Here is a 26,748-nt window from a genome sequence, read left to right as displayed (position 1 = left end):
GACAGGATTTTGTCTAGTGCACAGTGAGGAACCTCCGTCACCTTCCACCATGCTGCAGCTGCAAGGAAGTGGTGAGTAGCCGCCCGGTGGAGGAGGCAATGCGATGCCGCAGGCTGCCGGCACTGATTTACAGAACAGCAGCGGAGGTTTTCTTGGCTGTGGCGATAATGCAGAATAATGGGATGCCCAGTTATCTTTTATGAGTTTCATATTTCAATATTTTGTTTTGTCCTTTATAACCCCATAGGCTAAATTGACTTATTTTTCTTGTAAAATAATATTACATTACTGATGAATGTGCGCGACGATTATTTTTCATTCACTGTAAATATAATTGGGGTAAAATTTTACAATTCCAAAATATGGTATTTGGAAATGTTAAACCATTATATGTGGTGTTGGAAGTTTTCTGTGCTGCAGATCTAGCAGTTATATAGAGCTCATGAATATGCTGGACTACCTGGCAGCATGCGAAGTAGTTCTCTAATGATAATCTCCTGCTGCTTAAACAGTGATTTTATCAAAACTGCACTAAGCAGCCAGTAAGTGACACATCGCTGGAATTAGGGTCTCTGCCCCTACATATTGCAGTGCTCAGATTAGGTGGCAAAAACCTGGTGACAGATTTCCTTTGATGAATACTGTAGCTTCTCATTGGAATAAAGTACAAGGCACCAGTATTATAAGTGGCACATGGTAGGTGCTGGCTCCGTTATTGCATTTGCCCAGGTTAAACCTTGGGGGATCGGAGCAATGCTCATATTAATAAAAGGTAGGAAAACTATCAAAAAGGTTTATACCAGGGCTGTGGAGTCGGAGTCGGAGTCGTGGAGTCGGAGTCGGAGCTCATTTTGGTGGAGTCGGAGTCGGAGTTGGAGTCGGTATAAAATGCACCGACTCCGACTCCTAAAATATATAATAAATTGGGGACAGGAGTGCAATGCAAAATGTGCTGAATATTTTACTAAATAATAACATTTAGTATAATGCTTATATTTAAGTGAAAAATTTATTGTAGTATAATGTGAACATCAGACATTTAATTGTTTTTATGATACAATAATCAAGATATTTGGATAGAACATAAAATATTTATTGGATACAACTTTAGAACACAAAAAACTAATAAATTGTAAATATGTAATATTATATATATATACACAGTGTATATACACACACAAGATATATATGTAATCTACTGTATATTACATAGTGTATTACATATTTACAATTTATTACAGTTTTTTGTGTTCTAAAGTTGTATCCAATAAATATATTTTATGTTCTATCCAAATATCTTGATTATTGTATCATAAAAATTATTAAATGTCTAATGTTCACATACACATATTCATGTACTACAATAAATTTTTCACCTAACTATAAGCAATATATGTAGGAGTCGGAGTCGGAGCCGGAGTCGGAGCCGGAGTCGGAGTCGGTGCAAGAGAATTTGAGGAGTCGGAGTCGGAGTCGAAGGTTTGGCTTACCGACTCCACAGCCCTGGTTTATACAGCTGTTTTGACATTACACAGTAAGTATACTAGTATCATCAGGGCTACATTTAATAAAATATGTAGTTAGGAGAGTGAAAGCTGGCGAGATATGCTGCTTTGATCATGTGAAATGAGATAGCAATCTCATGTGTATGGCTGCTCAATGGTCCCATTAAACAGGATTGGGGAACAAAATGATAACATTTTGCAGTAGGCTGTAAAGCAAGATGCTGTTTTTAGGCAATTTGCATTGTACTATGTATGACCACTAAATATCACCATATGGACCGCCATGACAAAACACCACAAATGACTGACAAAGCTTAAAAAACTATTTTATTTCCGCAAACATATATAAAAGAGATAATACATTCACTTTTTTTCCTTGTGTTGCAAACATATGGCCACAGGGGACTTTTTAGAGCTCTTATGAAATGAGACAACACAAAACCTGTTTCTTGCTTGTAAGCTGCTGAGAGTTTTTGGTAAATGGAAAAAGTGACTTTTTGAAAAATGAAAGTGAGAAAGTGGGTTTATGGTCAGATGTTTTTGTTGCACCTCGGTAAGCGCCACCACGGAGTGATGAGTGCTCCATCTTACGGCACGAGAAGAATGAGTCACCTTTCTTCCAAACTTCTTCACTAATAATTGTATAGGGGGTTGTGGTACTTACAATGTCATCTCAAGGTGACAGTGATATATTATGTGGTCATTATGTGAGTGGTATACAGTATTTCTCAAGATTCACTATCCCGTTAACGTTTCTGACTTTTCTAGTTCACCCATGATGTTCACTCTTCTGGATAAATTCAGCACAGAGTATCATGGAATAACTATGTAGATAAAAGTTTAAAAAAATTTCATCTCCATGTTTTTTCAATCTGCACATTGTCATTTTCTGATCCAAAGTTTACCCCTTTCAAAGTAGAGGGCTGAAATCCGAAGAAAAATCCATAATGTTTTACATAACTGTTAATGACCCGTTAAATCCCCCTCTTATTCGGACCAGTGCCACTGCCTCGATGGCAGTGATTATTTGCTGTACTTCGTTCCCTGCAGCCAGTCACTGCCCAAAGCTTTATATGTGGCAGATCCATGCATCCCTGCTGAAAACAGTAAATGGCAGCAGCAGTCACATGAATAGTGGCACAGAAGCAATGACACTGGAGTGGCAGGAGGGACTCAATGACTGATTAATGGCTATTTCCTCAGCCTGTTGTCTTACAGCCTGACACAAAAAATGTAGAGGTGAAGGAGGGGGACATTGCTGATCTCCCTGAGACACAAAGAGAAAATTTCTTAGATATGAGACAGAATAGGCTCTAAAGCTGGGTTCACACATAGCGACAGCGACAACGACATCGCTGTTACGTCACCATTTTCTGTGAGGTAACAGCGACCTTGTATGTCGCTGTTATGATCGCTGCTTAGCTGTCAAACACAGCGACGCAGCCGCGATCATAACGTCGCTACATGTGCAGAGAGCAGGGAGCCGCGCACACTGCTTAGCGCTGGCTCCTTGCTCTCCTAGCTACAGTACACATCGGGTTAATTAACCCGATGTGTACTGCAGCTACATGTCACAGAGCAGGAGCCGGCACTAGCAGCAAGAGCGGCGGAGGCTGGTAAGGAAGGTAAATATCGTGTAACCAGGGAAAGGTCTTCCCTTGGTTACCCGATGTTTACAGTGGTTACAGCTTTCCGCAGCTGCCAGACGCCGGCTCCTGCTCCCTTCATTTCGTCGCTCTCTCGCTGTCACACACAGCGATGTGTGCTTCACAGCAAGAGAGCGACGACGAAAAAATGAAGCAGGACATTCAGCAACGAGCAACGACCTCACAGCAGGGGCCAGCTCGTTGCTGGATGTCACACACAGCGACAGCGACGGGATGTCGCTGCAACGTCACAGAAAATGGCTGTGTGTGACACCACCTTTAGAAAAGCAAGAGATTAAAATATAGTTTTACAAATTGTGTGCATTATCTGTATTACTTTAGATGATAAAATTCTGGATGCTTCCATATACAAAGTTTTCCACATAACTGTCGTGCGGTGTTCGGTGTTGCACTCGCTGGGTGTCATGGCGGCATCAGACTCTGTTCACACTGCAGAGTTCAACAAGAAGCCTGGAATCCCTTAGTTGCACAGCCTGTGCTGGGTGTCGGCTGCATCTGGCTTCACTGCTCTCCAGTACAACAGGAGTTCATCTGCTGGGGGCTCTGGCTGCTGATTACTATCCTCAGCCACCTTCACCCTTTATAAGGTTCTGGTTTCTGGGGCTGAGTGCCAAATATAGCTTCCTCGGTTCCTGGGGTTATCCAGTTCTATGGTGATCTATAATTTGCAGTTCTGCGTGGTGTGTGAGTTCTCCAGTTGTGCATTTATTTCCTACCCCTTTTGCTTTACTCCCCAGTTCACTTACTGTCTCCTTTGTGTTTGAGTGCAGTGTGCACAAGTTTTTGTTTATTCTTGTCTGTACCAATTTGTGGGGTTTTTGTTACTGGGCATCTGGCCCGCTCCCTGGTCAGGGGGATGTAGTATCAGTGCTCGGATTGGAGACAGGGTCACGCTGGGGGCTCTAACCTGGCTACCATCGAGTCTACCTTCAAGTTATGGTAAAGCACAGGGGCCCCAGTCTTAGGGTTAGCCTGGGAGACCTTGTTCCATCGGTACATACCCTGTGACAATAACACGCTTCTTGACACGATTGACCACTTCAGTCAATCTCTGAGTGCAGCGGTCTCATGCTGTTTATACATATATAACTGATGAGCCCAGCAATTGGCTGCAGCCCAGTGACTGTTTACAATGGGGGGTGGCGTAAAAAGTGGAATATCAGCTGCAGAAAGAAGTGTGATGAGTAAAAATGCGGCAAATTTATCAAGCATTCTGCAGCACTGATACAGTTAGCACAAATTATATAGTTAGAGATGTACATTTTAAAAGATAAAAAAATGAAGACAACTTATTGAATTGTCCAGTTCTGTCACGTAATTAAAAATAATGTTCATTTGCCTCTATTATACCCAGTTTATAAGAAGCAATGTTAGAGGTATAATGTTAGAGATATACCTGTGTGCAAAACTGAATGGCAGAGCCGGATCCACCAGGGAGGAAGCAGCAGCAGCCGCCGGGACTCACTAACTGCAGAGGATCTGTTAGACTCCTGTCATGGTGTCCGGCATTTTATTGGACAAAATAGCACAAGACGCTGCTCCTGTGACAGATGTGAACAGAGGCATGGGCTGCATTTCCAGCTCATACAGAGCATCATCCAGCTTTTCTGGAGTCCTGAACAGAAATTCCACCTATGCAAAATCTCACTGCATAGCCAGGGAAATTTGCTATATAGGAATCTTGGAAATCTTAACAATCACCTTGGGAGCTGTAGTGCCATATCGGATGTCACCAGTTTTTCTACAGATGAAGAAATTATAATTGTAAGCTTGTAAGCGGACAGACATTTCACTGCTAGTTCTATAGACTGCTGACATGCCGATACCACTCAGGACCACGATCCTTTGTTCCCACCTCGCAAAATAAGATGCGCACAACCTGCTCTCTTTAGTGGACAGGTTCATAATGCTCAAACCATCAATATCAATCATTGAAAATCCGAAATGATGTGCCCCTCAGGCTCCCGAAGGCCACGTGCATCCTCCTCGGTCCCGTATTTTCAATTTAACTCTCCATAATTTTACCCCGAGCTGTGACCTGAACATCAAAACTGAAACAAGAAGAACAAATCAAGACACAAATAGGGGTAGCACACAAAAAAGGGGGGGAGGGGGAGGGAGGTAAGCTCAGGCAGCCAATGCCGGAAAAGAGGCCACTCTGCCTAAGGGGTTGCCCTATAAGCCTATGGGGCAGTCCATAATCATCTAAAGGGTAATTATTTGGGCCGGAAATACATCCCAACAGGGGAAGGGGTGCCCTAACACCAGCCTAATAACAATCTACAGAAGGGGCCTGGAGTACAGGCACCACCACAAAAGGTTCACACTAAACTGGACTACGTTAGCCCCTCGCATGCTCGATTTGTCAAGAGAGGGATAAACTAAAAAACCGCAACCTCAGCCAGCAGTCAGAGGCCACTTCCCTAAAAAGTTTGCGTCCCCCAGAACTTTATGAGCACCAACTGTCATCTTCTATCTCAGTAATGGAAGAATCTGTATTCACTGAAGCTAAATTTCACTCTTGAATTGAAAATGTTGAAGATTTCTCTAATTAGATACATAACGAAATGTCTAATTTTCATGTGTACTAATTTATGAGAAATAAAATGAAGGTGATTCTTTAATAGTTTCCTCAGGCCGAGCAGTTTATCATCACATCTACACGGGAGGTTATGCCCGGTACTTCAGCTGAGAGACATATATTGATTCCATTCCTTAGCATTTGCCACTCTCACTGTAACTTACAAGAATCCCCGTGAGCTGTCTGGTTTTTCACCCACATGATGTGAATACAATACGTCACTATCATACATACAAAAACACGCTCTGCCGATAAGAAATGACTGTACTGATGACAACGCTAACATATAATGTCGAAACTCATGATATAATCATGTGTAGAGTAGACGATGCAGATGGGCACGATATATATGTATTATTCAGAACTAATATATATCAAGCAATGCATAAGTCTCAGCCAATACACTTAGACACCCTATAAAAGACACATGGATACTTAGATGGTAGTATAATAAGTTTATTATACCTTTATAAAGGGTAATATGTTAACCATTGGCTATGTACTGGCACAGTTGAGCATCTTTGTAAATAGTCTTCCCTTTCTGACGTCACACAGATGGTGAGCTGTCAATCTAGATAAAGAGGTTGGTACTGGGTGGGAAAGCATCCTCAGGGGGCAGTGGTTAGTTATAGGGAACCTCACAACTGGCACAGGCTGCCCGATCCACTGGCAATATCAGACTATGGCTTCATGATTCCAGTTTTGACATTTCAGAGAAAAAATAGCTTAATAACCACCTGGGACTGAGCCGCACGGGAGACTAGTCTTACAGGTGGGTCCCCAGCAGCTTCTCCCCACCCACTCCCCTTGAGTGACAGTTCTTTCCCAATACTCGCATGTCAGTCACTGGAAGCGGGCGGTGAGAAACTACTGGGGATCTGCCTGCCCGACTGGTCCCTTATGCAGCTCAATCCCTGGGGGCTATTAAATGCTGCAGTGTTTTAGAGTTACACATATATGTCAGAAATCATACAGCCAGTCTCTAATGCATGCTGCCCGTTGATAGGGCAACATGTATCTTCTGTGAGCTTCCTTTTATGCAATCTGTCACACCCAGAGCACATAATGTCTCATTTGTATATGATTGAAAATGCAAATTACTTGGATATACACAAAAAAATACAAGATATAATGATGCCAATGATCAGCATAGTCATATATGTGATTCGGAGGGGGTGGATAGAAATTGGGGGACAAAGACAGAAAAGAGTTCCTGTGTAAAAACAATAGATGAGCCCTTTAACTCATCATAACGCACATCTACATGCCTTGGAAGTGGTAGTGGGCCCCTATACCTCTTGAGCTTCTATGTGGCTGCGCATAATGTACCAATTGAATGTCCGCCCCTGTGGGTAGATCTTACTGACAGATTCACTATAAAAATGTTCTACTATTTTGCTGAGGCAGATTGAATTAAAGAGGGTTATAGCCATCTCCAAGATCCTACTCTAATATTTAGTAGGTGTAATAATATTAGCAAATACCTCAATTTACAAATGTAGTATAGGTCTCCTGAAATAGACATGTCTCTTACCTCATGTGCAGGGCATTGCAGGACCTTAGGTATCCATGGTTACGACCACTAGTAAATAGCTTGCTAACTGTCACTATATGTGTGGTCTTAACCATGGATACCTAAGGTCCTGCAATGCCCTGCACATGAAATAAAAGACATAGCTATACAAGGTGAACTATACTATATTTCTAAATGGAGGTATTTGCAAATATTATTATTATTGGGATAGGATCATGAAGATGGAAATTCCCTATTAAATCCTTTATCTAGCTGAGTGGTTTTGCAAAACTGATACAAATTTGTGCTTCCCTCACCCTTTTCTTCAGTGTTAATCTGGCCATATCCATCAGATGGTTTGCCGACCTCCCCATATAGCATAAGATCGTATCTACAAGAATGAAAATGTTTTATCAAAATATTTTTTCTTTCATTTTCAGAATTTCTCCTCATGGTTCTAGTCCTAACCAACCTACAGGTAAGTGTGCTCTAGACAAGTCATGGGAGCCGGGTTATGTGTAACCACACTTTCTTGTATGGGGGCACCTCACCACATTGATCAGTAGCTGCAGCACTGTCTTCACGAACCCCTCCCTACCGACAACTGCTCTTTTTACTTTCTACCTATTCCTTTTAACCACAAAATTCTTTGTAACGTTTTGGGGTTTTTTTTTTACTTGCTATCTTAGCTCCTTTTGTCAAAAGATCTTGACTTCAAAGGCAGGATCCAGAATAAGACTTCACCCACTCAGCCTCATGTACTGAGATTATCTGCACAAGTATAACAGTACCTGGGACTACGCCCATGAGACATATAACCTCCTAACCACATAGGGTCTATATACCGCTGTGCCTAAGCTCCCAGCATTTTCTTAACCACTAAACCCCCTCACTTTATTCTAAGTTCAATTCCACTGAGAAATTCTTGGAAAGTCAAGTCAGAAATGTTCTCTATTTTACGAATATTTTTTACCATCTGTCACAAGAAGTCCCTGAAAGCAACCAGATTTCCCTCTGTCCTCCCTCAACTCTGTGCCCTTTATGACCCATCCCAATTCTCCTGTTTCACAGCTAAAATGCCAAAGTAAAGTGTGAGGATACACAACAATGCAGATTTGAAGCCCCCATAGACATTGTACAGGGAAACTTAATTTCAAATTTTATTTTAAAGACACTGTTATTTAAAGGGAACCAGCCATCAGGTTTTTCACATATAAAATACAGACAGTGCCATACTGGTGGTAGGATGCTGAATCAAAGCATATCTTTAGATTAGAGATTGGATGCTTGATTGCTGAAAAATTCAAACTTTCAGAAATGACGTCATTGGTGCATTGGCTTCAGTATCAAGGCGGGAGTTTGTGGGCCGAGTCCTCAGGAATGCTTCCTCGTCCTGGCTTGCCTCCTCTTGTTTATTTAAATTTTACATTGCTAGTGTGAGGGTGTCTTCAATAAAATGGCGCCGCGATCTGTGGTGCCATTTTATTGAAGACACGATGGAGACAAATATGACTGGCAGTGGCACATGCCCACAAAGTCTTGCCTCGATACTCAAGACACTTCACCAATGACGTCATTTCCGTAGGTTTGATATAGGATTTTGCTGCAATCAAGCATCCAATCTCTAAACTGAAGGTATGATTTCAATCAGCACCCTAGCACTAGTACATACCTCCCAACTTTTCAAGAAAGGAAAGAGGGACAAAGTATGCGGCGCGCGCAGCGCGCCGTGGCAAATTTTGACCACACCCCTAGCCACACCCATTTAGCAGTAAGGGTCATTCAGCAGATGCCCCGGACTGTTCATTCATATTCATAGCAGTCAGAATTTTTTTATATTTCTGTGTCACTATATGACATGTTGCTTATTTGTGCCTATCAATCCGTGTTCACACGTTGCATAAATTCTGTTTCTTTTTGTTTCTGTTTGCACCAAACTACACAATAACAATCTTCTCTGTTGTTTCCATTTTTGCTGCATTTTTTCTGCCTTTTCTCCATTATTTAATGCGTTTTTGGTTCAGATGTGAATCTGCGTTTTTAAGTGTTTTTATTGTACAGAGAAGCTTTTTCCTGCATTTTTTTAAGCTCCACATAGAAACCTCCAGAGAAACACCCCCCCCCCCCCCCCCGAAAACCGCAGAATTCAGCAGCGTCTTTTCATGGAATCACATCCACTTTACTTCGACAATTAAACACAGCAGAATAAATGTGCAAAGAAAAAGCAGAAAAAAATGCAGCATTTACACCACATGTGAATATGGACTAATTGTCCAAGCAAAGTGGATGAGACGTCCTGAAATCTCCGCCCCTGGTGCGTGGAAAGACGCCGCTGAACTGTGCGGATTTGGTGTTTCTTTCTTTATAAGCTTCAGGATTCACATCAGCAACAAACATGTATCAAATAAGGGGGACAATGTATAAAAAATACCGCAAACACGCAATAATCAGAGAACATTGTTATTGCACTCGTGGCGCGGACACCTGCAGAAAAAATGCAGCATTTACGCTATTCATGGCCTCAGTGATCCATTTTTATTACATTTTTTATGGGTTTTAATAAAGAAAAATAATAAATTGCGCCTTTTTTTTTTCCCGCCATTTACCGATCCCCATAAATAATCTGATCGCTGTGTTGTTCAGGTCATTACGATTACAGGGACACCAAATATGTCCATGTTATTTGCTGATTTGTGATGTTTATTATTTTATAAAAAAGTGCAATAAAATTACATTATTCTATTTTTTTATTATTTTTAGTAACTTTATTAGAAGAAAAAAAAATCCTCTTTTCCTCTCCCTCTAGAATACAGGACATAGAGATGCTGCTCTGTACAATGTAGCTGTGTCCTGTGTAATCTGCTGTGTAAGAGGCTGCATTGTAGGTTTATTTATGTGAAATCCTCCCTCTGACATCATCAATCCTAGTGGCTCAACAGCTAGAGCAGCTAGGAAAGCCAGGAGATTGCTGGACACAAGTTTTGAACGTTGCTGGTTTGAATCCAAGTTGGTGAAGATAAAAAAAAAAATAAATTGTATTTGTATTTTTTTCCTCATTTCTTTATAGTAGTTTTATGGGAACAAATGAATCTGACTCTTTCACCAACATTGAGATACAGTATTTATCTATCTATCTCTATCCCTCTATCTATCTATGATTCTATCTCTCTATCTATCTATCTATCTATGATTCTATCTATCTATGATTCTATCCCTCTATCTATCTATGATTCTATCTCTATCTATATATTATCTGTCGTGTATCTATATATCCCTCTATCATCCATCCCTCTATCATCCATCCATCCCACTATCATCCCTCCCTCCCTCTATCCCTCCCTCTATCCCTCCATCCATCTCTCCCTCTATCCCTCCATTCATCCCTCCATTCATCCCTCTATCATCCATCCATCCCTCCCTCTATCCCTCCATTCATCCCTCTATCATCCATCCATCCCTCCCTCTATCCCTCCATTCATCCCTCTATCATCCATCCATCCATCCATCCCTCTATCCCTCCATTCATCCCTCTATCATCCATGCATCCATCCCTCCCTCTATCCCTCCATTCATCCCTCCATTCATTCCCTCTATCATCCATCCATCCCTCCCTCTATCCCTCCTTTCATCCCTCTATCCCTCCATTCATCCCTCCATTCATCCCTCTATCATCCATCCATCCCTCCCTCTATCCCTCCCTTCATCCCTCTATCATTCATCCATCCCTCCCTCTATCCCTCCTTTCATCCCTCTATCCCTCCATTCATCCCTCTATCATCTATCCATCCCTCCCTTTATCCCTCCATTCATCCCTCCATTCATCCCTCTATCATCCATCCATCCCTGCCTCTATCCCTCCATTCATCCCTCTATCATCCATCCATCCCTCCCTCTATCCCTCCATTCATCCCTCTATCATTCATCCATCCATCCATCCCTCTATCCCTCTATCCCTCCATTCATCCATTCATCCCTCCTTCTATCCCTCCATTCATCCCTCTATCATCCATCCATCCCTCCCTCTATCCCTCCATTCATCCCTCTATCATCCATCCATCCATCCCTCTATCCCTCCATTCCTCTATCCCTCCATTCATCCCTCTATCATCCATTCATCCCTCCCTCTATCCCTCCTTTCATCCCTCTATCCCTCCATTCATCCCTCCATTCATCCCGCTATCATCCATCCATTCCTCCCTCTATCATCCATCCATCCCTGCCTCTATCCCTCCATTCATCCCTCCCTCTATCCCTCCATTCATCCCTCTATCATCCATCCATCCCTCCCTCTATCCCTCCATTCATCCCTCTATCATCCATCCATCCATCCCTCTATCCCTCCATTCATCCCTCTATCATCCATGCATCCATCCCTCCCTCTATCCCTCCATTCATCCCTCTATCATCCATCCATCCCTCCCTCTATCCCTCCTTTCATCCCTCTATCCCTCCATTCATCCCTCCATTCATCCCTCCATTCATCCCTCTATCATCCATCCATCCCTCCCTCTATCCCTCCATTCATCCCTCTATCATCCATCCATCGTACCTCCCTCTATCCCTCCTTTCATCCCTCTATCCCTTCATTCATCCCTCCATTCATCCCTCTATCATCCATCCATCCCTGCCTCTATTCCTCCATTCATCCCTCCCTCTATCCCTCCATTCATCCCTCTATCATCCATCCATCCCTCCCTCTATCCCTCCATTCATCCCTCTATCATCCATCCATCCCTCTATCCCTCCTTTCATCCCTCTATCCCTTCATTCATCCCTCCATTCATCCCTCTATCAGCCATCCATCCCTGCCTCTATCCCTCCATTCATCCCTCCCTCTATCCCTCCATTCATCCCTCTATCATCCATCCATCCCTCCCTCTATCCCTCCATTCATCCCTCTATCATCCATCCATCCATCCCTCTATCCCTCCATTCATCCCTCTATCATCCATCCCTCCCTCTATCCCTCCATTCATCCCTCTATCATCCATGCATCCATCCCTCCCTCTATCCCTCCATTCATCCCTCTATCATCCATCCATTCCTCCCTCTATCCCTCCTTTCATCCCTCTATCCCTCCATTCATCCCTCCTTCTATCCCTCCATTCATCCCTCTATTATCCATTCATCCCTCCCTCTATCCCTCCATTCATCCCTCTATCATCCATCCATCCCTCCCTCTATCTTTGCAGCTGAATAATCTGCTTCTGGTGTCTCACCTGCAGTATAGAGGTCAAGATAACAAAATCTTCCTATTTCTTTGAATACAGGCAGTAGCTCAGTGGTAAAGCTGCTGCCTTTGAAACAATGAACTCATAGCTCCACGAGTTCGAGTCCCGGCCGCCCTGAAAATCCAGAGCCGATGATAATTTAATTTATTCACTTCACTGAGGGGAGGAGCCGGGACATCAGCTGTGAGCCGCGGGAGTGCGGGACAGCCCTGATAAATCGTGCAAGTCCCGCAGAATCCGGGACGGTTGGGAGGTATGCTAGTATGGCAGTGTCTGTACTTTATATTTGAAAAATCTGCTGGTTGGTTCCCTTTAAAGAGTTTGTCTGACAATTACGGTACAAACTGATAGGATATCAATCAATGTTTGATTATTGAGGATCCTCAGCAGAATGAAAAAGGCAGTGTGACTTCTTCATTGCTTGCACAGGAATGGTCTGTACTTAGAAATGTGACTGTGCCTGGTAAAGCAGCTCCGTCCTATTCATCTGAAACTCACTCAGCTGCAGTACAAGGCATAGGCTTGTGTATAAGGCTAAGTTCACATTTCCGCTAAAATGTATCAGTCACAATCCACTGCTCTTGTAAACAACGGAATCCGTTTAGCGGATTCCGTTGCTCCCATAGACTTGTATGAGCAGCGGATTGTGACTGATGATGCTGATGATGACTGATGTCGTGGAACGACTGACCGCTGGGCGGGAGGAACGCAGCATGTAACGTTTTTTGAGCAGCGAGATCCGTCAGATTTCGCTGCGCATGCTCTCTGGGTCCCTGCACACTTCACCAGCTTTGGTTGGTTACCCGATATTTACCCTGGTTACGGTGCAAGGAGCCAGCGCTAAGCGGTGTAGGCCCGTAACCAAGGTAAATATCGGGTAACCAAGGTAAACATCGGGTGCTTTGCTACCCGATATTTAGTCTGGTTACGTGTGCAGGGAGGCCGACACTTCCCCGCTCGGCCCCGCCCCCTCCCGCACTCCGCACATGTGTGTATACACACGCACTCACACTCACTCACACATACACTCACCTGTCCCAACCATGCAGACAAGCACTGCCACTGACACCCTCGTCTGGCCTCGGCTCCGCCCCCTCCCGCACTCCGCATGTGCACACACATACATCCATACATACATACATGCATGCATGCACACACACACACACACACACACACTCACACATACACTCACCTGTCCCCAGCCATGCAGACCGCAGCACTGCCACTGATATCCTCAGCGCCTGGCCCCGCCCCCCACTCGGCTCCGCACCCTCCCGCATTCAGCATGTGTATACACACACACACACACACACTCACACTCACCTGTCCTGCAGTCCCTGCGGCACTGATGTCCTCAGTGCCACGGCCCCGCTCGGCTCCCCCCCCCCGAACTCCGCCCCCCCGCACACAAAGGAATCCGACAAAGAATTCTGTTCTTTGTCATCCGTTGTACAGCGTTGTACAGCGCATCAGTCACATGCGTCAAGCGACGCATGTGACTGATACAAAACAACGGAAATGTGAACTTAGCCTTAGTTGCTGTGCCTGAATAAGCAATTAAAGTGTAAGGCTGTGTGCAGACATTATGATTTTACCGCGTTTTTGAGTGCAGATTTCTCACAAAAACTGATGCCATCATAGTCAATGAGTATCCTGAAGATGTGCATGTTGCTTATTTGTAAGTTGTAGATTTGGTGCAGAAAATAATCTGCAGCATGTCAATTTTTTCAATGTTTTGCAGCGTATTTTTCACCCATTGACTAGAATGACATCAGTCAAAAACACAATAAAAACACAGGTATAAAAATGTGTATTTACTGTGTTTTTGCTTGCTTTTTTGCATGCGTTTTAAATAGCAGTGAATGCTATAGCGATAGATAATAAAAGCGTATTTGGCATCAGTGTAAGGCCTAAGCCACACGGCGAGAAAAACAGTGCGAGTGGAGTGCGATAATACATCGCATTCCCCTCGGACCAATTCTAGCCTGTGTGTCAGCGCACATGAGCGATTATTTTCTCAGCCCTAATCGGACTGAGAAAACAATCGCAGCATGCTGCGATTGTAATCCGAGACTCTGTCTCTCGCACCCATTCAAGTGAATGGGGCGAGAGAAAAATCGCACTGCACTCGCGGTACATCGGTGTACCGCTAGTGCAGTGCGAGAATGGCAATAGCCGGCTACGCAGGAGAGAGGGAGAGAAATCCCTCCCTCCCCTCCTGAGAGCCACCCCGCCCCCCGCAGCTGAGGTCTACTCGCACGAACGGACCTCAGTTGCAAGGACACACGCATGACACTCGGCTCTGCTGTACTGCCAGAACGAGCCGAGTGCCATGCAAGTGGATCACAGTAGTCCCCGTGTGGCCCCAGCCTTAGTATGAGTGTGAAATGGCCCCTCGGTGCCCCAGGGGTACATTTATATGATAATTATTCTTCTGAATTATTTAAACATGTACTAAACAAATTATAATGGCTATGTGTAGTTGTTATTTGACTTTACAGCTTGGTCTGCTGATCTGTTTGTACTGGCTTAGTATTCCCTTTGTGAGATTCCCATACTTTTACACCTTAGAACCATTATTCATACATATCCTGTTTACGTTATTCTGTATTTATATATACATGTAATAAAATTAAGGTAGTCTCAAGTTCAACACTGTTATGGATAGTGAGATATAGCGCCTGAAAGTCAAAAGTTCATACCATTTTGCTCATCAGTATAGTTATATATAGAGTAACAGATGGAGTGATAGACAGAGAGAGCAACAGGCATAGAGAGCATAAAATATATGTAATAAAATTGCACCCTGTGGAGCTAATTGGACAGCTTTCTATGATTAAATAAATACATAAATGAAAAAAAACTATGAACTGTCTCCCCCAATTTTTGTAACCAGCAAATGTAAAGCCGACAGCTGTGAGCTAATATTATTAGGCTGGGAATGTCCATGGTTATTGGGTCCTTCCCAGCCTAAAAATAGCAGCTCGTAGCCATCCCAGAAGTGGCACATCACAGTCGATGCACGAAATTTTGGTGTTTTGACTTAGCTGTTTTCAATTGCCCTGGTGCATTAGCAATCGGGGTCATGGTTTTTGGAGTTGATATAAGCTGTGTGATGTCAGCTGGCATCAAGCCCTGGTGTTAGTAATGGAGAGGCATCTTTCAGACACCCCCATTAATAACCCAGTAAATAAAAAAAAACCCCACAATAAAAAAATACTTTATTTAAATAAACACTCCCTCACACTTTCCCTGGTTCACCATTTTAATAAAAAAAACAAAACCATATACGTCTGATGTAGTCCAGGAATACAGATGTAGTCCAGAGAATCTGATGTAGTCCACAAATGTAAATCTGAAAGACATAAAAGAGAGAAATAATAACAAAACACTCTCTCTTTAACCAATTTATTAGAAAGCAAAGTTTACAGGTGCAATGTTGTCCAGCAGTTCTCACAACGTTATTTAATTACTTAAATCAAAGGCTATGAAGCCTCAAAATGAGACTCCATAGACTTTGATCAGCAGCCACTCCAGGGTTTCGCTGCACTCCGCGAGATATCACCTGATGTCACTGCTCATCAGAGTAATAAGCGATGATGTTCCTGACGTCACTGCTTATTACAGACGCTGGGTCTCATGGAGTGCAGTGTGAACGAGGATTGTCTGCTGCTCAAAGTCTATGGAGCCTCGTTCTGAGATGGAAGGAAGAGAGAAGGTGAGTACTTGTTTTTTTTTAATATAAGTGAGTAAACGGTGGCCAGAGGCTTGGGAAGGCAGTTCTGGGGAAGCTGCATTATTGTACATGGAAGCCTGGAGAGGCTGCTTTATACATGGAGGTCTTAGGAGGCTGCATTATATGTGGAGGTCTGGGGTAGCTGCATTATTATACATGGAGGCCTGGAGAGGCTGCTTTATACATGGAGGTCTGAGGAGGCTGCATTATATATGGAGGCCTGGAGAGGCTGCTTTATACATGGAGGTCTGAGGAGGCTGCATTATATATGGAGGCCTGGAGAGGCTGCTTTATACATGGAGGCCTGTAGAGGCTGCTTTATACATGGAGGTCTGGGGAGGCTGCATTATATATGGAGGTCTGGGGTGGCTGCATTATTATACATGGAGGCCTGGAGATACTGCATTATACATGGAGGCCTGGAGATACTGCATTATACATGGAGGCCTGAGGAGGCTGGGTGCATTGTTATACATGGAGGCCTGGAGAGGCTGGCTGCTATATTATACATGGAGGCCTGAGGAGGCTGGGTGCATTGTTATACATGGAGGTGGTCTGGAGAGACTGGGTGCTATATTATACATGGGGGCCCGAGGAGGCTGGGTGCATTGTTATACATGGAGGCCTGGAGAAGCTGGCTGCTACATTATACATGGAGGCCTGAGGAGGCTGGCTGCATTATTATACATGGAGGCCTGGAGAGGCTGGCTGCATTACTATATATGGAGGTCTGGGAGGGCTGCATAATACAAAATGAAGGACACCTTATACATGGAATATAGTGGTGCCTTATGCATGGAGGAGTATGGGGCTGCATAATGCAATATGAAGTTTTATGGGGTTGCGTTATAATACATATAGGACTATGGGGGCTACATTATAATATATGGAGGACTATGGAGGCTACCTTATACATGGACTATGGGGGTGCATTATAAAACATTGGGGACTATGTGGTGCAGTGTAATATATGGAGAACTATGGGGTGAATTATAATATCTGGAGAACTATGAGAAATTCATTATAATAATTGGAGGGCTACTTTATACAAGGAGGACTATAGGGCTGCATTATAATATATGGAGGCCTATGTGGTGCAGTATAATACATGGAGAACTATGGGGTGAAATATAATACATGGAGAACTATGAGAAATTCAAGATAATAATTGAAGGGCTACTTTATACATGGAGGATTATGGGGGTGCATTATAATATATGGAGGACTATGTGGTGCAGTATTATATATTGAGTACTATGGGGTGAATTATAATGCATGGAGAACTATGGGAAATGAATTATAATACATGGAGGACTATGGAAGTGTATTCTAATATATGAAGGGTTATGTGGGACCCTTTATACTATTTGGAAGGCTATGTGGGTGCCATTATTGTATTTGGAGAACTATATACAAGGGGGGACAAAGATACAAGCAGGGGATGGGAACGTTTTGTGCTGAGGGAAAAAGGCTCTTTTCCCTCAGCACCCAGCTTTCCCATGCTTTGCTATACATCTTCTCTCAGCACCCAGCTTTCCCATGCTCTGCTATACATCATGTCTCAGCACCCAGCTTTCTCATGCTCTGGTATGGGAAAGCTGGGTGCTGAGGGAAAGATGTATAGCAGAGCATGGGAAAGCTGGGTACCGAGGACAAGATGGATATCAGAAAATAGGAAAGCTGGGTGCTGATAGAGGGATTTCAGATCATGGGAAATCTGGGTGCTGTGGGTAAGAGGCAAGTGTCAGCATCATTATCCTGTACCCCGAGTGTCAGTGTCATTATCCTGTACCCTAAATGTCGATGTACGTGGAGGGGGGGCCCAGGTCTGAACTTTACACCGGGGCCCATCAAACTCTAGTTACGCCCCTGGCTAAACGTCTCATGATTGGCATGTTGGACCAAAGATAATGCTATAACTAGTGATGAGTGGACACTACCATGCTCCAGTGATTGGTACGCATACTCGAGTACTTGAGTATAATGAATATCAATGAGGAATTCGAGCATTTTTCCGGAAGATTTCTCTGAAAAATGCCTCAGTTTCCCATTGAGTTCCATTATGCTCAAGTACTCAGGTTGCGCCCATCCGAGCATCCAACTGCTCATTACGAGTACCGGGCACCCGAGCATGGTAGCGCTCGCTCATCACTAGTTATAACAGTCAGAACTTCCAATTGCTCAAAAAGAAAATCGATTATCACATTCCTTCAAAGAGTAACCATTATTTTTATTTCATAAATCAATAAAACAAATGAAAAGTAGAAACTTTGTAGAATATTATTAGTGAATTATGCTTCTTTTTCTGACAGGACTGTTGTTTAATTGTCAAAATCTTCAATTCATGGGTAAAATCTGTATTCAGTGAAGACAAATTGCTACATTACTGAGATAGGAGATGGCAGTAACTACTGATATGATTCCATACAGACAGGAGGGCGGAGGCTCTGCGTTTAGCTATTCACTCATCATCCCCGATCCCCACTACATAGAAGACGAAAGATTCCTTTGATAAAATTCTATCTCATCAAGTTACAAATCTGTCTTCACTTAATACAGATTTTACTTATGAGTTTGGAATTTTGAGGATGTATGATCAGTCCTAGTAAAGAAAGAAGCAGATTTCTCTGATAAGATATATTACAAAGTTTATTACTTTCACATGTACTATTGATTTATGTGATCAAAATTGAAATGACTATAAGGCGGGCTTTGCACACTACGACATCGCAGGTGCGATGTCGGTGGGGTCAAATTGAAAATGACGTACTTCCGGCATCGCATGCGACATCGTAGTGTGTAAAGGTTCGATGATACGATTAACGAGCGCAAAAGCGTCGTAATCATATCATCGGTGCAGCGTCGGCGTAATCCATAATTACGCTGACGCGACGGTCCGATGTTGTTCCTCGCTACTGTGGCAGCACACATCGCTGTGTGTGAAGTCGCAGGAGCGAGGAACATCTCCTACCGGCGTCACCGCGGCTTCCATAGGATATGCGGAAGGAAGGAGGTGGGCGGGATGTTTACATCCCGCTCATCTCCGCCCCTCCGCTCCTATTGGCCGCCTGCCGTGTGACGTCGCTATGACGCCGCACGACTCGCCCCCTTAATAAGGAGGCGGGTCGCCGGCCAGAGCGACGTCCCAGGACAGGCGAGTCCATGTGAAGCTGCCGTAGCGATAATGTTCGCTATGGCAGCTATCACAAGGATATCGCAGCTGTGACAGGGGCGGGGATTATCGCGCTCTGCATTGCAGCATCGGCTTGCGATGTCGCAGCGTGCAAAGTACCCCTAAGGGTATGTGCATACAATGAGTATTTGGATGTAGAAATTTCTGCACCATTTCTGCATCTCTTGGCAGGAAAAACAGCTGCAAAAACATGCATTTAAGCTGCATTTTCGATACGTTTTTCTAGCGTTTTTGGACACCAATGAATACTATAAACAGATATATTATGTAGAGATAGACAATAAATATAGATAGATATAGAGAGACAGACATAGACATACAGACATATATTAAGGCATATAGATAGACATATGACATATAATTGAACAACCTTATGACATATAATTAAATTGCACCATGTGGAGCTTATTGAATAGTGTTTACTGATTATATAAATAAATGAAAAAAACAACGTGGATTCCTCCAATTTTTGCAACCAGCAAAGGTAAAGCAGACAGCTGAGAGCTGATATTATCAGGCTGGGAAGGTCCATGGTTATTGGACCTTTCCCAGTCTAAAAATACCAGCCCGTAGCCACCTCAGAAGTGGAGCTTCACATTACATACACCAATACAGGAGCTTTGTCTTGGCTCTTCCCAATTGCCCTGTTGCATTGGCAATTGGGGTAATGGTTTTTGAAGTTGATGTCAGCTGTGTGGTGTCAGTTGGCACCAAGCCTTCGTGTTAGCAATCGAGAAGTATCTATCAGACACCCCCATTACTAACCCAGTAAGTATAAAGAAGTAAACACTCACAAAAAATACTTTTTTTTTTTTAAATAAAAACTCCCCCACACTTTCCCTGGTTCCACCGCTGCTGTCCTCCCCGCTGCTCGTTCTCCCGGTGCTGCGGTCGGCGTCCTCCTGTCCTGCAGCACAGCAGTCGCTCGGGAGTGACGTCATCGCACAGGGGGAGAATGGTGATGCATAGCGCGGCACCGGCCGCGCTATGCTTCATCATTACTGTGCGCGGTGACGGGGGAGACGCCGCAGCCGCTGACACCAGGTAGGGGGGCCCGGTGTCGGCGGCAGCGGGTCAAATAGCGGCTGCGAGGTCTGTGACAGATCAGCGCAGCTCCTCTCACACTGACAGGAGCTGGCTGCTGATCTGCCTGGCGGCCGCCGGGCCCCTAACCTCCCGGGCCCCGTCGCGATCGCGACCGCTGCGACCGCGGTAGTTACGCCACTGCGTTTAGCGTAGAAGTCATATGCAAGAAGCAGTTCCATTGCATTGACACTCCACTACTGCACTTTGAGCCTGATTTGCATATGGCTCATAAGCAGGATTCCTTATGACTAACATATCAAATATCTATTAAAAAAAGATATAATCTTTATTGGTTGACAAGCAGTCATACAGCCAACCACAAATTCCATATGTATAACTTTGATTCTAGGTTCCATTTAAACACCTCACAAAAATCAAAATCTTGATGGCTATCCTGGAAAACATTTGAAGCCCAGAAGCAACATTTTCATACAAATAATAAAGAAAAACTCTGCTCTTTTCCCTCCCTTGCAGTACCAGCTAACAGATTTCTTACTTCTGGAGACCTAATTTACATGGCTGACTATAGCCCAAACCTGATCTACTTCATACCTAAACCCACCTCTACCCCCTCTAATTTTCCCCCTTCTTCAATAATGACAAACTACAGGTTTCTTTGGAAAAGGTTGGCCACAACAGCCCTTTATTAATCTTTTTTTAGCATGTCATAACGTACAAGGAACTATGGAAGCTCCACCAATAATGACCTGGTGCCATCAGCTGCTCCCCTCTGCCCTCAACTGCATTGCACCGATTCGACTGCTGTATGGCACCTCACATAAATTGTCTCTCTAAGACCTCAGCTCAGTAGTGACCCCAAGTATTTTAGATCACTTATAAACTAGGAAAGGGGGGAGTAGGAGATTGACCCCAGAGTGGGTCCCGCACTCTCCCTTTTCCATACCAACAGTTGGCTTTCCAAAGACCTCCTGCCCACTGTCATGACATAGGGGTTAACCCCAATCAACCTACAACACACAAAATAGACTTTTTATTCACCAAATTGTAATCACCTACAAAAAAGGGAAGGGTGGGATGCTGATCCACCAACGAACTAAACCTGCCCCGCCCTGCCTACCATATATACGCTGAACCCATACCAATCAGGTGAGATCCCATAATGTGAGCCCTCCCTAGATCCCTCCCATATTTGAGAGGACCCCAACCCCCAGCCTGCAAGACACCATCTTAGATCAAAACAAGGCGCCCATCTTCTACTACCCTCAAAACCAAACTGGGGCCTAGCAGGTGTCCAGTCATGGTGCCCTCCCTTTTAGGTCCTTTAAGGTTGCAGTGTGGGCCTTACTTTCATTTAAAACGGTACTATCAACTTCTGAAAATACATAAATGACTATTTACTAACCATACATATATGAGCAAAGCAGTAAGCAACATACAAGAGTGAATTAAATGCACAAAAACACCAATACAAGACAGATGTTAATAGAGAGCATTTTTGTGAAGTCAACCATTGGTATCACTGTCTCACCAGAAATAGGGAGTTCCCAGAACGATGATGTATGATAGTCGCGATCTCACCAGTCTTGTAATCTTATGCAATCTGTAATACCACAATAAATAATAATATTCTCCCAAAATGTAGAAATGTATTGTTCTGCTTTAAAATGAACTAAAATATTGGAAGAAAAAAATCCCGGAAACATCACAGAAAACAATAAGAGCAGAGACACGCGGGGGACTGTTCATTGTTTATTTCTATAGTCAACATTTTCCATTTTTCCTCTTTTTGTCTTTTTATCCCCGTCTATCAAGACCCATCAGTTACTTTTCCCTTTTTGTGAGGACACGTTTTTTGCAGAATAAATTGTAGTTTTCAGTGGTTTGTTCTCCTATATGTGGAGAATTTAGGACTATTATGCAGAGGTGTTACTATATCCGTTTGCTTTTTATTTTTCCATTTCCAGGAGAGTTGACTTTTATGTATTTGTTTTGTTTTTTTGGGGGGGTGAGAGATCAGTGGGGGTAGTATATTGTTTAACCTTTTTTTACCTTTTTTTAGCCCATCTTTCAACCAAAAATAACAGCCCTTGTGTATCACAGTGTTTTGTCAATTATTGATCTTCTGTGAGCATAAACATAGCAGACACGAGGCCTTCAGTGGGTTCTAGGCTGCCATGAAAACCCATCTGCTCCTCACGGTCATTTGCAAGGCGAGAGGGATGGGTTGGCAGAGGCCACACCCCCTTTTTTAGCACTAAATGTGGTAGTTGGAGATTGATGTCAGCTATAGAAAATATAAGCATACATCTACGCTATGTAGTCTAGCCATACAGTATATCGCCCATTGGAACAAAAACTAAAAAATGCCAAATTCAGAAAAACAGCGACATTTACACAACGTAGAAAAAAAATGTTTCATTTTTATGTAAAGTCATAGATCTTCTTTAAGTAATGAATTTGTAATGTATTTCAATTAAGCACACCTATGTACAATATTACTTATTCATGTTACAGGTAGACTCAACCAAAACAGACATTGAATCCAATACTTATGCAAATAGCAGCATCAGCCCCTTCACTCTTGTGAGTATGGACTAATTTTCTACTGAGCTTAGGGTGGGCTTCTTCTTATATACACAAACCAATCTGAATAAAATGAGCTGCAGTCTAAAGCATGCGGAGGAGGAGGTTAAACTATCTTAGACATATCAGGCATACTCAGCTTCTAGGAGCCCCGTGGTTCCAGCCCAGGCCGCTCCATCTTAGGAGGTGAAAATGGGCCCCCTCACCTTCTCTGCCACTGGTTGCACCAATGCTATGTCCGCCTCTGTGTGGCAACTTGTGATTGGCTGCAGCTGTCAGGTGAATAGGAAAATTCTTAAAGAAACATCCAATAATATACTCTTTCAGCCACCTGACCACTGCAGTCAATCATAGGCTGCACCAGTCATATGTTGACTTTCGAATGGAGGAGACTTCATTTTTGGTGTTGGCACAATCCTCCAGACTGGTCTGCACTGGATGCACAAATGGTCACGGAAGGTGAGGGTGCCTCCATTTATTCTTTGAACCCCCCCCGTATATTTGTTCCTTTTGCCTTCTTTATAATCCGCCCCTCTTTTAGATGATTGATCTTGCACAATGTTAGCACCTAGTCAAAATGCAGCAGGTAATTTTGCAACTTGCATTGTGAATCTGTGAATCTGTGAATCTGTGAATTCCTGTCCTTTCACTCCAGGTGAAACAGGATGTGGTTTAGAGAAGCTCAGAGAATAGAAAATGTGCAAATGTTCACTATGTGCTGCAGATTGCCAACATCATGTGTGTCTGTCAGGGCATGTAAAATGTAGAGTGCCAGGTACGGATTCCCAGATGCAGATGTCGAATGTGGCTCCCAAATTATGGCTACTACTTACCAAGTTGCCAAACGTACAGACACAGAATTCCATTTAAAAGGACCTGTCACTTGTCATAAATATGTAACTTGTTTTGCCTGGTGTAAGTGCTGCTGGTCTCCTGAATCTGGCACTGTTTTTCATTTGATCCTGCACTTCTCCTTCCATATATAGAAATTTAGTCAATTTTATCAAAAGGGCGTTGCCCTCAGTGCTTCTCTATGGGGGTCTTTTTGCAGACCATGTCCAGTTGGCTAGTATAAATTTAAATAAAAGGAAAAGGGGGCCATAACTTAAAGGGGTTGTCCATTACTAGGACAACCTCTTCTGACTCCACTTGTTTGTCCCAGTTAAAATTAAAGACCCTGTACTCACCTCCCGTTCTGGCGCCGTTTCAGCCCTGTTGGGGATCACAGTTCAGGGCTCACATGACACTGTGATGGGCGCCCTGTGTCCAATCACTGCCGGATTCTCTCTCCCCGCTATCGGACCAAATGAGTTAATCAACGGGAAGAGACACTGCGATTGCCATTCACTTCCTGTTGATTGCTCATTTGGTACGAAGGCGGGGCGAGAGAAGTCGGCAGTAATTGAACCCAGGGCTCCCATCACAATGTCACCTGAGCCCCGAACCGTGATCACCAACAGGGCTGAACCAGCACCAGAACTGGAGGTGAGTACAGGGTCTTTTATTTTAATTTGGGGAAACAAGTGGAATCAGAAGGGGTTGTCCTACTAGTGGACAACCCCTATAAGAACAGAAAGGCACAAGAAGGAAAAACTAACAAGGCCATATTCAGGAGAAATGCGACATTTATACCAGGTAAAAAGAGTACATATTTATGGCAAGTGACTGATCTTCATAAGTACAACTCAATAATATATTTTTATGGGGTGTGAATGTCAGTTCTTCTGCGTAGACAAAACTAGCTGAGAAAATTGTGGCTACCTGCAGCCATCACTTACTGCATACTGTTTATGAATAGCACCTCTTACCTCCCTGATCCTATCTGTTTCATTTGTTCAAAAAATGTACCCCATATTAAGGTAAAGGGGAAATTTATGAAACTATCTAAATGAGAAAACTGTTTATGTTGTCTATATCACCCCATCACAGCTTTTATTTTTTTCTTCAATGAAAACTGTGCTATGATTGGTTGATATAGCCAACAAAAACAATTTTCTTTTAGGCAGATTAAAAAAATCTACCCTACCCCAATAATAATTTCTATATATAAGTTATTTAAAATACCATAGTAAAAATGAAACAACAAGAACTGGCCTGTATGCCCCATCAGCTTGGTTTGCCTGATAAGCTTTACCAGGTGCCTTGTCCTTTATGCACAGTGCATTTTACTAGGGAATAAACACCAAAAAGAACCATTCACGCGGCTAGTGTCAGACTAGGGTGCCAAGGCCTCACCGGTAACATTGACTAGCGGGACCACTGTTCAACTACATGAAAATTTTATATTACCCACATTCAAAAATGTACTTCTGCCTCTATATAATAATACACTTGATAGTCTGTTGAATGAATGATGAGGTGCGGCTTGGTCTCTACAGAGTGAATCAACTGCCAAATACTGCTTAGGGGTGGGGAGCTCACTCTTGCATAGGAGCTCACCGGGGAATTCACCTGTTCCCCCTTGGGCCACTCCAAGCCTGTATGCAGCTGTTATGCATCCTGTAGCATTTAAAATAACATCTAATATTTGCTATTTCACAGGTTAGTGATGGAATACTAAATTCTACTGACATGACCACAGAAGATGACTATGTCCCACTGGATTTTAATACTTATCAACAGCAGTGTATAAAGAGTGACGTTCGAGACTTCAGTTCCAAGTTCCTGCCGGCAATGTACTTCATTATCTGCTTGGTTGGATTAGCTGGAAATGGCCTGGTCGTGCTGAGATACTTGTACTTCAAGAGACTAAAAACAGGAACAGACTACTACATGCTGAACTTGGCAATTGCAGATATTGTTTTCCTCTTCACCCTTCCTTTCTGGGCAGTGAGCATTAGTTATCGTTGGGTTTTTGGTAACGGGATGTGTAAGATTATCTACTGTCTGTACAAAATGAGCTTTATCAGTGGGATGTTCCTGCTCATGAGTGTAAGCATTGAAAGATACTTTGCAATAGTCCAAGCACCTTCTGCTCACCGTCACAGATCCAAGACTGTACTAATCAGCAAGCTCTCCAGTGTTTGCATTTGGGTCCTGTCCTTCACCTTATCCATACCTGAGATGATCAACAGTGGTGTCAAAACGGTGTATGGAAAGGAAAGTTGCACCATATTGCAAACAGATCTAAAGAGTTTTAATGCAATGCTGACGATCATCCAGATGGTCTTGGGATTTCTTCTGCCCTTTACGATCATGTCTTTTTGTTATAGTATGGTCATCAGAACACTGCTTCGGGCACGCAACTTTGAGAAGTACAAAGCTATCAAGGTCATCATTGCCATCGTCATTGCATTTGTGATCTTCCAGTTGCCATACAACAGCGTCCTTTTGGTGAAGACCTTTTACAACAGCAGCAATTGTACCGAGAGCAAAAAAGTGGACATAGCTGATTATGTAACTTACAGCCTGGCATGCTTGCGTTGTTGCCTTAACCCTTTTCTCTATGCTATAATTGGAGTGAAGTTCAGGAATGACATGTGTAAATTCTTCAAAGATTTGGGCTGTCTAAATCAAGAGAAGTTTTCCCAATGGTCTACAAGTAAACCAAGCAAGAGAAGCTCTTTTGCAATGGAGACAGACAACTACCACCTATTCACCTTGATATTGCAGTGCAACATTTTCTTTATATATACATCAATATGTCTTTGGGACGACCACTTAAGAGTAAACCAACAAAAATGGTCTTCAAC

General features: G+C 43.3%; 1 protein-coding gene across 1 annotated transcript; it reads left to right on the top strand.

Moving 5' to 3' along the window:
* On the top strand, nt 1–26,748 carry CCR7 (C-C motif chemokine receptor 7). Its single transcript, XM_075347686.1, is given in 5 exon segments — nt 1–71; nt 7,707–7,744; nt 22,988–23,056; nt 25,598–26,631; nt 26,633–26,748. Coding segments are annotated over 5 exon segments (1,191 nt in total). The 5' UTR covers nt 1–49; the 3' UTR covers nt 26,661–26,748.

The sequence above is a fragment of the Anomaloglossus baeobatrachus genome, chromosome 5 (assembly GCF_048569485.1).
Source record: "Anomaloglossus baeobatrachus isolate aAnoBae1 chromosome 5, aAnoBae1.hap1, whole genome shotgun sequence".
NCBI classification, from domain to species: domain Eukaryota; kingdom Metazoa; phylum Chordata; class Amphibia; order Anura; family Aromobatidae; genus Anomaloglossus; species Anomaloglossus baeobatrachus.
This window is presented reverse-complemented; position numbering and strand designations above follow the sequence as displayed.